Source organism: Chenopodium album, chromosome 8 (assembly GCF_948465745.1).
Source record: "Chenopodium album chromosome 8, dcCheAlbu1.1, whole genome shotgun sequence".
Lineage (NCBI taxonomy): Eukaryota > Viridiplantae > Streptophyta > Magnoliopsida > Caryophyllales > Amaranthaceae > Chenopodium > Chenopodium album.
The window spans coordinates 1,621,060-1,634,800 of record NC_137841.1 but is presented as its reverse complement, the minus strand read 5'-3'; the positions used below and the strand labels follow the sequence as shown (position 1 = coordinate 1,634,800).

Below are 13,741 nucleotides of genomic sequence, written 5' to 3'. Positions count from 1 at the left end.
CTTATGTAATTATATGTGATGAGTGTGATATCGTATGATATTATGGAATCATATTATATATTAGTTTTCTATTTTGTGTACTAGTATATGTACTTTCGAAAAAAATTTATTATTTGATATCGTATGAGTTTCTTTCAAAAATAAATAAGATCTTGGGTATGGATGATTGATTATATGTGATTGATGGTCTATATGTCGTGTAGGATGACTATGGTCTAATAATACTGAAATTGAATTATTGTTACTTGGAATGAAATTGATTTGTGCTATACTTGTGTACAGTGTAATCGGATGATTTAATCTAATAAAATGTACAGTGAATTTTAATTTACGAAGGGAAATGAAACCCGAAAGGGTGAAGAACAGGTTGCCCACTAGTAGTGATGGTTGCTACTAGTTGGTTTAATTTATTGTATATTGCTGTTAGTCTTCCTCCTAATCACTGGGTATTAGTGAGGGGTGTGCACACTAGGGACATTCTGTTTTATTTTATGGCCAATTGGGGTTACGCGCGACCCTCTGTAAAGTAGGTGGTGACAGGGACTAGTCCCGGCTTACTGGCGTTCTCTTTCCCTTTCTTAAATAAAGTAATAATATGTTATGTGACTATTTGAACTTGGTTGAGTATTAAAATATTTATGAGACTATATTATGTATAACTGTTTTGAACTAAAATTTATTTATTTTACGGGATGGAGTTGGAATTACTCAGTTTATCTGATTTTTGGGAGTTCTCTCTCTTTTCTTGTTTCTGATTTATTTTGCAGGTTGGTAAAAAGGGTACTCGGTTACGTGTGAGGAGACGTTAGAATAATCACGTAGCTAAGACAATTTAGTTTATCCCCGAATTTAATTATTTCCTCTCAATTATTGGTTTCTAATAATTGCAGTTTTTGATGTAATGACTATTTTATTTTGCCACAACTTAAACCACTTAGTTAGTTTAAACATTATGTTATTTTTGCTTTGCATTTATTTTCTACGGAAAATAAGTGTAGCAGTAACACTTCTAGAGTTCGATGGTTGGGTTTTTGAAAGTTAAAGGTTACTCTTATTGTTTTTAAAGACTCGAATTCTGGGGGTGTTACAAATTGGTATCATAGCCAGGTTTTTCAAAATTTAGAGACTAAAATGAATTAAATTAAAGACGTAGGTTTAAAATTTGTATATAAGTTTAAAATTGATTTAAGCTTAGGAAAGCCGTGAGTGTGGGAATCACGATAAGGGATTTATGTGTTTTATAGTACTTTTATTTAATACTTATTATGTGATTATTTACTTTCTTTTATTAGATGGTACGAGTACTTAAAACCGCAAGAAAGTCGAGTGCTACGAAGAGTACACATTTATTACCTGATTCTCCTTACGGGATTCGTATGAATTATAATGAAAATATTCGACATTACGTGTACCGCTTAAATATCTGCATTGAGCACTTTCATTACAATATACTTGGGGGCCAATCTGATTATCTCACTCCAGAGAGGCGATCTCAAATCCTTCTACACACGTTAATTGGGAAGGGACCCTATGCTCAACTTACAAAGAAGTATGTTGACTTATACATTAATGGTAAACCGAATTATAAGTATTATTATGATGAACAATGGATCCCTACTGTGGACTACCTTGAGAAGGCAATGATGGAAGCCAAGCGAGACTTTGACTATAACCTGGATGATGAGGAGGAGGATGAGCCCCAGGAAAGTGAAGCTCGTGAGAGTCAAGGGGAAAATAGTAATTGAATTATCCATTTATTTTTTTTAAGCTACGTTTAGTTTATTTGGTTAAAATTTTTATATATTAGTTTTACAAATAAAAGCTAGTTTCTTATGACTAGGAACTATAGTTTTAGTTTATTTGTAACTAGTAGTTTATTGAGCTATTAGTACTAGTATTTCAAAGACAATTTTCATTCTCTTCTGGTTTTGCAATAAAATAATTTTGATTAATATATTTATACCTTGCTATTTTATGATTATTAATCAAAATCAATTCATTTTTTTCTATCTATTGTATTTATATAGGACAAAGCTCTTATTTTCTTATGCTTACCTTAGTCAAGACTAGTAATGACTTGGTCGGGTGATAGTGAAATCACAAAGCAATGCGCGAATTTATAGTCTAATGCTAAGTTGATGCATTATTTGGTTTGGAATTTGGCCGACTCTTTGAATGCTATTGAGATTTAATAAATCGCTTAATTCTTGTCTCTATATGTGCTGATGCGTTACATGGAAGCATGTCGTGGTTGATTATTTAATTGCACTTCACACGATCTAAATAAGTCGTGTTAAAATGTGTATGGTGGTAACACCAGTGTTGAAATTGTGCAGACTGTGTATGCAAAATTACCACGTTTACACCAGGTCTCGTTGGAGAAGAATTGCGCAAATGGCTGAGACTCCTGAACAACTTGCTGCTAGGTTAAGAGCTCTTGAGCAAATGAACCAGAACCTTGGAATGTTGCTGCAAAACCAGCTGAATAACAACAACAACCACAACAATAATGACAACGACCCTCAAGCTGCTATGGCTAAGAAACTTGCTGCATTGAAACCTCCGCTATTTATGGGGAAGGAAGATCCCATGTTGGTTGAGAACTGGGTACGTGACTTTGACAAGATTTTCACTGCTGCTGGTACCCCTGATGCTCAGAAGGTGGATCAAGCCACATTCTATTTACGTGAGGCTGCTGATATTTGGTGGGAAAATGAAGGAGCCACCATAAGAGCTCAACATAATTTTAACTGGGATGCTTTTAAGACAGCAATTAGGGACCGTTTCTTTCCTGAGCATATCAAGAGGCAGAAATACAGTGAGTTTAGTAGGTTTAACCAAACAGCTGGTATGAGTGTGCAGGAGTATGCTGAGAAATTTAATGAGTACGCAAGGTTTTGTCCTAATGTAGTGCCTGATGAGAGATCCAAGGCTCAGAAGTTTGAAGATGGACTGACTTTTAGGATCCAAAAGAAGGTGATCGGGGCTGGTACTGCTGCTACTTATAAAGAGGCCTATGATAAAGCTTGTAATATTGAAAGGATTTTGAAACGTGAACAGGAGGTCAAGGATAGGCATAAGAGGAAAGGAAATGGTGAGAGTTCATCGAACCCTCAAGGTTATGACAAGAGACTGCGCCTAGGGGGTAATAGCAATGGGAATGGTGGAAATGGTCAGCAGGGAGGCCGTAACAACAACAATCAAAGAAATAATCACCGGGGCCAGGGGCAACAGAATCAGCAAGGATCTCGCAACCGACCATGCCGTAAATGTGACAAGAGCCATCCAGGACGCAACTGCAATGGAGATTTGCTTACTTGCTTTGAATGTGGGGAGGTTGGTCACAAGAAATTTGAGTACCCAAAGAAGCAGAATGGCAATAATCAAGCTCAAAATGGGCAAGGTAACAACAATGGCAATAAGGGAGGTGGTTACGGGAGGAACTCAAACTACAACAACCGCTTCAACAACAACAATTCTCAGGGCCAAAATGGCAATGCTCAAGGAGGGAATGGCCAAAGCAACAACAATGGCGGAGGAAGCAAACACAATGGCAATGGTAGGACCAGTAATGGAAGAATCTATGTCATGAACCAGAGCGAAATTGACTCTAATGCCGACGTTGTGACGGGTACTTTTCTCGTGAACTCAAAACCTGCTTACTTACTTTTTGATTCTGGGGCATCCCATTCTTTTGTAGCCACTTCTTTTGTGAATAAACATGCTTTAAAACCTTCATCTTTGTGTCAAACCAATATAACAATTCCTTCAGGGGAGGTAATTCCTTGTAGATCCCTATACCGAGACATTCCAGTTAACATTGCTGGAACCGAGTTGCTTGCAAACCTTATTCAGTTTGACTTAACTGACTTTGATGTGATATTGGGGATGGATTGGCTTAGTAAATATAAGGCTAGAATTGAGTGTCATACCCAAAAGGTGTCTCTTAGGGGGCCAAGAGGAAATAGAATCTCTTACCAGGGGGTTGTGTCAAAACCAGGGATCAGTATTGTGTCAGCCATGACTTTTCATTCTTATATCCGAAAGGGATACCCTATTTATTTATGCCATGTGCAAGATGTGAGTGTAGAAGAGAAATCCATAGAGAACATTCCAGTGGTGAGAGAATTCCAAGATGTGTTTCCAGATGAAATTCCAGGGATGCCGCCGGTTAGGGAGATGGATTTCAAAATAGACTTAGTGCCCGGGACTGGAGCTATTTCTAAAGCACCATATAGAATGGCACCAGCAGAGATGAAAGAGTTGAAGGTACAATTGGAGGAGTTGCTGGAGAAGGGTTATATAAGGCCAAGTGTGTCACCTTGGGGAGCACCGGTTTTGTTTGTGAGAAAGAAGGACGGATCCTTAAGGTTGTGTATTGACTACCGAGAGTTGAATAATGTCACTATAAAGAACAAATATCCATTGCCTAGGATCGAGGACTTGTTTTATCAGCTTAAAGGTGCTGGGATATTCTCAAAAATTGACTTGAGGACAGGATACCACCAGTTGAGGATTGCTGAGGAAGATATACCAAAGACAGCATTTCGCACAAGATACGGACATTATGAGTTCACTGTTATGCCTTTTGGACTCACTAATGCACCGGCAGCTTTTACGGATCTCATGAATAGAACTTTTCAGCCATATTTAGATAAATTTGTGGTGGTGTTCATAGATGATATTTTGGTGTACTCGAGGGATAGAGAAGAGCACGAAGAACATCTAAGAAAAGTGTTGGAGATTCTTAGAGAGAAGAAGTTATATGCCAAATTTTCAAAATGTGAATTTTGGCTAGAGAAGGTAGCATTTCTAGGCCATGTGATCTCAAAGGAAGGAGTTGCGGTGGACCCATCTAAGATTCGAGCAGTTTCTGATTGGCCAAGACCCAAAAGTGTGACCGAAGTGAGAAGTTTCTTAGGGCTTGCTGGATACTATAGGAGATTTGTACAAGACTTTTCAAGGATAGCTCAACCCTTAACAAATTTGATGAAGAAAACTACTAAGTTTCAGTGGGATGAGAGGTGTGAGCAATCTTTCCAAGAATTGAAGCGAAGACTCACCTCAGCACCAGTCTTAACCTTACCATCAGGGACGGAGGGGTTCGAAATCTATAGTGACGCATCTAAGAATGGCTTTGGGTGTGTACTTATGCAACATGGGAAGGTTGTAGCTTATGCATCAAGGCAGCTCAAGCAACATGAACAGAATTACCCTACTCATGATTTGGAGCTAGGAGCTGTAGTGTTTGCTCTCAAGATCTGGAGACACTACTTGTATGGGGTGAGATGTAAGGTGTATACGGACCATAAGAGTCTTAAATACATATTCACACAGACTCATTTGAACATGAGGCAAAGGAGATGGCTTGAGGTGCTAACCGATTACAACCCAGACATTCTGTATCACGAAGGAAAGGCGAACAAGGTAGCTGATGCTTTGAGTAGGAAGACAAGTCATACAGTGAACTTGATGATTTTAGCAAAGGAACTTTGTGAAGAATTTAGGAAGTTGAACTTGGAGGTTGTAGAGTATGACCAAGTGAACGCTTAGTTGAATGCAATGTCAGTCAAACCTACCATATATGATGAGATTCGTGAGAAGCAAATGCTAGATGAGTGGTTGACCAAGGTGAGGAAGATGAAAGAGGAAGGAGCGGCAACTGAGTTTGATGTAGATGATGGTGGAACAGTGAAATACAAAGGGAGATGGTGTATTCCTAAAAATGAAGATCTCAAAAGGAAGATTTTAGAAGAATCTCACAACACCCCGTACTCTGTACACCCAGGAGGAGATAAGCTCTATAAGGATCTTAAGAAACTTTTTTGGTGGCCAAACATGAAGCGTGAAGTAGCCGAGTTTGTGGCAAAGTGCCTTACATGTCAGAAAGTGAAGATACAACATATGAGACCTGGAGGGAAGTTGCAATCGTTAGATGTGCCAGGATGGAAGTGGGAGTCTATCTCTATGGATTTTGTGATGGGATTACCACTTACAAGGGCAGCAAAGAATTCTATTTGGGTCATAGTTGATCGTTTAACGAAAACAACAAGATTCATAGCAATAAAGGATACTTGGAATGTGAATCAGTTGGCAGCTGCCTATGTGAAAGAAATTGTGAGGCTACATGGAGTTTCTAAAGATATTATTTCAGACAGAGATCCAAGATTTTTATCAAAGTTCTGGGAAATGTTTCAGCAAGCATTTGGCACTATCCTGAAGTTTAGCACAGCGTTTCACCCTGCTACAGATGGACAGACAGAGAGAACAGTTCAGACTTTGGAGGACATGTTGAGAGCTTGTGTGATGGACTTTGGCGGAGCATGGGACGAAAGATTACCTATGATCGAATTTTCATACAATAATAGCCATCATGCGAGTATAGGAAGGGCACCTTATGAAGCGTTGTATGGGAGAAAATGTAGGAGTCCCTTGTGTTGGAGCGATATCAGTGAGTCTTTGACTTTGGGGCCAGAAATGATTGAAGAAACAACGAAGCAAGTTAGGCTCATCCAAGCAAACATGAAGGCAGCTCAGGATCGACAAAAGTCATATGCAGACCAGAATAGGAGAATAGTGGAATTTGAAGTTGGGGAAAAGGCTTTACTTAAGGTTTCACCTACCAAGGGAGTCATGCGGTTTGGTAGAAAAGGGAAGTTGAGTCCTAGATACATTGGCCCGTATGAAGTATTGAAGAGAGTTGGAGAGGTAGCATATCAACTAGCCTTACCCATGGAGTTAGCTAATGTTCACAATGTTTTTCATGTTTCCCAACTCCGAAAATATGTTCATGACCCTACCCATGTTATCCAACCCGAGACTATTGAGCTAGATGAGACCTTAACTTTCGAAGAACGCCCTGTGAAAATTCTTGACACCAAAATGAGAAGTACCCGAAATAAGGCGGTAAAGTTAGTTAAAGTCCTATGGTCTAATCAGAATTCTGAAGAGGCAACTTGGGAAGCTGAGAATGACATGAAAAAGCGTTACCCGGAACTTTTTGAGCAGGTATGCTAAGTTTCGAGGTCGAAACTCTTAAAGGGGGGTAGAATGTAATACTAACTTACCTTTGGTCATAGTGTGAGCCTTATTTAAGAGCTTACTTTAAAGTTCGAGGACGAACTTTCGTTTTAAGGGGGAGTAGATGTAATACCCCAAAATTTCCTTGCTAGTATAAACTTTTAAATTTATTATTTTAAAATATATATATTAATTATTTAATATTTTCGGGTTTAAAAAAAAAAAAAAAAAAAAACTGAAAATTGACAATTTTCAGAAACTGATTTTGGGACAACTTTTGAAAACTGATTTTGTAAAAAAAAAAAAAAAAAAAAAAAAAAAAAAAATTGATTTTAACGTAGGATTCAAGCTTATTTAAAAACTAATTTTATCTACAATTTGAATTTTGATCTTATCATGGTTAGTTACATGAGTCTATCTTATACCACAATCCCACCCAAGTTCCACCCTATATAAGTGTTGGCCGTGAGAATGGGAGTGCGCAAAGAAAAAAAAATACTACTGCATTGTTTCTTCTTCCACCCCATCTCCATTAATTGGTAAGCCAAATTGATAGGTAAGAGAGCTCATAATTCTTCTTTATCTTGATGGTTTTAACTAGCCAATTAAGCTCCAATCTTACAACTAGAAACCTTTAACTCATTTCATTGTTCAACCCGTAACTTTGTTGCCGAACCCGATCTTTTGGGCACTTAAATCGAATTTGTTGCTTATCTCCATTGTTATAGCTCGATACTACACCATCATAGCTTCAACTCATACCGACAATTATCATCATCATTATTGCTACACACATTTCTTCTTCCGAAATTTGCTAAAGCCATCAAAATACTACTAGTATATATATCCTGCTAGTATCTTACAAAAAGGGGAGTGGAACAAGTTATAGTATATGGGTTGGAGTACTATATATGTGGTGGTGGACTGTCATTTTTGTAAACATTTAATTTGATGATTTCATAAGTTTGGTTAATGGTGTTTGTGGGTTTCGTTTCTTTTTTTTTTATATACAAATGAAAGAATTTTACCTTTGACTTTTGGTTTTACGAAAGCTAAATGGTTATCTTCAATATTTATCACTCAACTTATTATCAATTAGTGTACTTATGGGGTGATCAGATTATGGGTGGTAATATGTTGATCTTACGCCTAACTTCTCAATTAGTTGCATAATTATCTAACTTAGGCTATTTATTTGTTTAATTGTAGACGAAGGTCGTATAGGTGATTACTCGGGGAACTACTAACCTTTATCCACGCGTCCTAGAGGTAATTTTCAATGTCCATCATCTTTAGAATCCCGTTAGGAAATTGTTTTGAAATATTGTGTGCCAACTATGTGCTTATGTAATTATATGTGATGAGTGTGATATCGTATGATATTATGGAATCATATTATATATTAGTTTTCTATTTTGTGTACTAGTATATGTACTTTCGAAAAAAATTTATTATTTGATATCGTATGAGTTTCTTTCAAAAATAAATAAGATCTTGGGTATGGATGATTGATTATATGTGATTGATGGTCTATATGTCATGTAGGATGACTATGGTCTAATAATACTGAAATTGAATTATTGTTACTTGGAATGAAATTGATTTGTGCTATACTTGTGTACAGTGTAATCGGATGATTTAATCTAATAAAATGTACAGTGAATTTTAATTTACGAAGGGAAATGAAACCCGAAAGGGTGAAGAACAGGTTGCCCACTAGTAGTGATGGTTGCTACTAGTTGGTTTAATTTATTGTATATTGCTGTTAGTCTTCCTCCTAATCACTGGGTATTAGTGAGGGGTGTGCACACTAGGGACATTCTGTTTTATTTTATGGCCAATTGGGGTTACGCGCGACCCTCTGTAAAGTAGGTGGTGACAGGGACTAGTCCCGGCTTACTGGCGTTCTCTTTCCCTTTCTTAAATAAAGTAATAATATGTTATGTGACTATTTGAACTTGGTTGAGTATTAAAATATTTATGAGACTATATTATGTATAACTGTTTTGAACTAAAATTTATTTATTTTACGGGATGGAGTTGGAATTACTCAGTTTATCTGATTTTTGGGAGTTCTCTCTCTTTTCTTGTTTCTGATTTATTTTGCAGGTTGGTAAAAAGGGTACTCGGTTACGTGTGAGGAGACGTTAGAATAATCACGTAGCTAAGACAATTTAGTTTATCCCCGAATTTAATTATTTCCTCTCAATTATTGGTTTCTAATAATTGCAGTTTTTGATGTAATGACTATTTTATTTTGCCACAACTTAAACCACTTAGTTAGTTTAAACATTATGTTATTTTTGCTTTGCATTTATTTTCTACGGAAAATAAGTGTAGCAGTAACACTTCTAGAGTTCGATGGTTGGGTTTTTGAAAGTTAAAGGTTACTCTTATTGTTTTTAAAGACTCGAATTCTGGGGGTGGCACAGCATGAGTGAAGAGGGAATCATGCTAGCTTCCATTAGGATATGTTTTGTTTTATGCATTGAATGGTTTATTATATTACTTTGTGGACTAACACTAAAAGTTGGGTTGTTTCAGTTTTGAATAAGGGCCTTAAATGGTTCCAAGTTGTAGTGGATTTTAATTGGCTTTGGTTTTGTTGATTTTCAACTTTATTTTCGTTGGGTTAGTTTTTAAATTGTGTTATATAAATAGTTTGGGTTTTCAAGTCTTCCGCTGTGTATCTTTGATATTTGCCTTAGCCGTTTTCACGGTGGCGGTAATGTCTTAGATATTCCTAAAACGTATTTTAAAAGGAGTAAAGTGTGCATTTAAAGGAAAGGAATTTCTAGGGTGTTACAGTTTGGCTATAGGTAGCACTGTCAAAACGGTTTGACAGTTCGGTTTCGGTTCGGTTTGAAATCGGTTCGGTATTTAATCGGGTCGGTTTGGAATCGGTTTAATTGTCTCATGGGTCGGTTTTTGTTCGGTTTAAATAGTTATCGGTTCGATTCGGTTCCGGTTTATTCTTAAGCAGTTTTAATTCGGTTCGGGTTGTAAACAGTCCGGGTAGTAAACGGTTCGGTGCAGACGGGTTGCGGTTTGTTAACAGTGCGGTGTAAACGGTTTTTATCCCGGTTCAAACAGTTTCGGGTTGGAAACGGTTTCGGGTTATAAACAGTTCGGTTCTTTTTTGGTTCAGTTTATAACTGGTTCGGTTCTTTTTCGGTTCAGTTTTTAATAAATGGTTCGGTTCTTTTTCGGTTCAGTTTATAACTGGTTCGGTTCTTCGATTGTTTAACCACTTTAACGTTATTCATATCGGTTCCATTTCAAGTTTACTAAATTATAGTTGAATCTGAATTAAAACATAGCCTAATAGTATATTCATGTCACTAGCACACTCCCATCTTTATTTCATTATTACTCACAGAATCAATGTAATCATATGTTTAATAGTCTCTGTGAATTAATTTTATTTATTACGCCTTCAGCCAAGCCTTGGTACTTAATATTACAAGCTTTTTGTTCATTTGGTTTCATCACCTCAAATGTATACATGACTAGAGGCAGTACTGTTGCTAATAGTTTGAGGCAGGGCCTGAGCCTGCTTGTTTTGCTCTTGTTTGTGAACACTGATTATCCTTAAGACCTTAATGAATGATTTGCCTTACTATTTTAAAAAAATATTCTAAGATTTCTAATATTTAATCCATTTAATTATATCCCCGTCAAAAAAAAAAAAAAAAATCCATTTAATTATATAAAAAAGTTTGTAAACGGTTCGATTTAGAAGCGGTTTGGTTCATAAATGGTTCGGTTTATAACGAGTTTGGTTTACAATCAGTTCGGTTTTTAAATGGTTCGGTGCTAGCAGTTTGCTAACGATTCGGTGTAAGCGGTTTTTTTGCCAGTTTAAACGGTTTCGGGTTGGAACCGGTTTCGGGTTAGATAAGGTTCGGTTCGGTTTTCTTTCAGTTCGGTTTATATTCGGTTCGGTTTGTTAACGGGTTCGGTTCTTATACGGTTTAACATTATTCGGGTCGATTCGGTTTCGGGTTTACTAAAATACGGTTTGGGTCGGTTTTCGGTTTCAAAAAAATCGGTTTTTAATCGGTTCGGTTCTCATTTGGGTCGGTCGGTTTCGGGCAGTTAAACGGTTTCGGTTTGAAATTTGACAGCACTAGCTATAGGGATAGGGATAAGGAGGATAAGATAGTGGGACAAGGATAAGGATACATATATGTCTGTCCTTTGTTTGGTAAGAGTTGGGAATAAGATTGACATTTGTAATGAAATTACTAATATACCCTTATTAATTTTATATACCTTGTTACTTCCTTGCAATTCATTAATGGCAAAGTAGTCATTTTCTTAAATAATCTTATCCCTCCATCTTATACCTAACCCCCCTAGGTATTATTTTCAAGGGATAAAAGGTCATTTTATCCCTATCCCTCATATTTTTCCCTATCCTTTCAAACAAACAACACATTTCTTAGTCCCTTCCTTTTTATCCTTATCCCTACCTCCTTAATTATCCCTCCAAACAAACACCCCCTAAAGTCATTAAATAAAGGATCTTGCTTAAGAACGCCCCGATGGCGTTGAATATATAAGAGTTTAAAACTTTTTTTTTAAAAAAGTGATGCATATTAAAACCAAAAAACACCCACTACATATAAAATAGGATAAATAATCTAATACGGAGTACAATATCTTTGTGAGTGAACACATATACTATGCTGTTATTTCTGAATTATTAGCTTAGTCCACCCAAAGCCTTGGTTTTGTAGGAAACGTTCCCCTAAGCCAAGGTGAGCCATAAACAGCCACACTAGTGTAATAAGCTCCCCGCCTCTCCTTAATTGTGCAATATGAGACCTCGGAGAGCAGCGGACCGCAGCATAACAGAGCAGCTCCACCCAAACTTTGCTGGTTATCTCCCATTTCTTTTCTCCAAACATTTCCAGTTGCTTAGCAAGACGACATGCATCGAAAAGCACAGATTTGCTCTTATCACCCTTGGCTACAATAGGCTGTACATCAGCTTTGACTTTAAACATCATATTACTAAACTTCTCAAAGAAAGGATTTTCCTTTCTTTCAGAAGGAATTGGCTCTTTCATGGCTAAACAACACCAGTTCTTGAAGAACCTCTTAGTCTTCCACCAGAAATCTGCAGGCCAGTTGACGTTGATGCTCTCATAATTCATAAACTTCTGAGCATCTGCACGAGTGTCTTCGAATCGAGTATCTGACATACCCACCGCAGAGGATACTAGCGTCTGCTGTCTGAGCAGAAGGTATGACATATAATCTGAGAGTGCCTTGCTGAAACTACGATATTTTGACGTTGCAGCATCAGTTGTTTTCCAGTAGCAGATATCAGTAGCAAGGTGCCAAATCAAAAGACTTTCATCATAATCAACATCTACTGTCCAAGGGCTTAAGCACTCGGAAGCAAGGTAATACTCATCTTGCATTATAAAACTACCTCTAGCAGAGCAGACTTCTTTAGCTACCCCTATCTCAGTGGCTAGATCAGCTTTGTCCTTTATCTCTTTTATGACAAACTCGATAAGGTCCTCTTCAGCCTCATGTTCTTGGACATATAGAATTCCAAGTAAAATATCCCTAATACGCTTTATTCTTGAAATGTACTGGAAGCCGATGAATGAAGGGAGCGGCTTGAAGCATCGCTTTAACAAATTATACTCTGAGATGCATTTAGACCATCTTCTACGATGAGGTTGCCTTGCCAACCTTGACCACCTAAGAAACATCAGCATAAGTGGTTGGTAGTAGCCTTTGAGCTTGCTATCAAACGATATGATAATTATCCACCAATCTGACATTACAAACATAAGAGCAGCACATATGTCCAATGCTATAGCCCCTCCAAGCAACACAAAGGTAATTATAACATCAATATTATTGTATTTGCTTCTGTCATTGACAGAGAAGAGCAACAGAGATGCTATAACAAAAAAGAAACAGAATACTCGACCAAAAGCTCGTTTCCTTTGCAACAAAAATAACTTTGTGTAGAAAACATCATAGATTAAGTTCAGTTCAATCTCGATGATCCTAAAGGCATCCTTAATCGGCATATTGGCAAAAAAGTCTCGACTTAATTTACGATCTTTTAAGCTCAAAAAACCGTCTGCTAGGAGTGCTTTAAACAGCTCATAGTATCGATGAGCATGTACAACTTGCTTTTCATCCTGATTCAGCTCTTTATCTAAAGAAGTACCACTGGCATTCGTGTCGTTGGTATCATTGGTAACATCATCTATCATTGACGGCTGCTGATCATCATATGTATCTTGTCCCTCCGACTTTGTACTACCTTCTATCCGCCCATTTTTCCCTTCAAAAACAGTTGGAATATAAGCATCCTTGGCAGAATTGTACTCTTCCATTAACCTGGCATAGTTAGGCCCAGGTTCGGGTTCAGCCACTAGGGAGTCTCTAAAACTGTCACTGCTAGCGAAAAACAAAGCACATTTTCGCTCGAAGTACTTAATTATTCCCTCGACAAACATAAATACCGTAGGCAACCACAGATTGTTATCTCGAAACGATTGGAAAAAGACATAGGCAGTGATAGATACCTGAGTAGCCAGCTGAAGAGCGTGTCGATTTATTGAGATATTATCATATATTTAGAATATTTAGATTGATTTCCATATGTTTATCTATATTCTATTTTAGTTGATTACCTAAGATCCTACATTATCTTGTCATACGAGGACTAGGAGTTGTATTGATT

At 37.3% G+C, this 13,741-nt stretch overlaps 1 protein-coding gene across 1 annotated transcript; it reads right to left on the bottom strand.

Annotated features, from left to right (window-relative positions):
* Positions 1-11,714: 11,714 nt before the first annotated feature.
* Positions 11,715-13,514, bottom strand: LOC145642564 (uncharacterized). The gene has a single exon (XM_081693766.1). It carries the CDS (start codon positions 13,512-13,514, stop codon positions 11,715-11,717), a length of 1,800 nt encoding a protein of 599 aa, XP_081549892.1.
* Positions 13,515-13,741: the final 227 nt, after the last annotated feature.

Bases quoted from the DNA above. Each gene is read 5' to 3' on its own strand.
- LOC145642564 (XM_081693766.1), bottom strand. From the start codon at position 13,514: ATGTTTGTCGAGGGAATAATTAAGTACTTCGAGCGAAAATGTGCTTTG.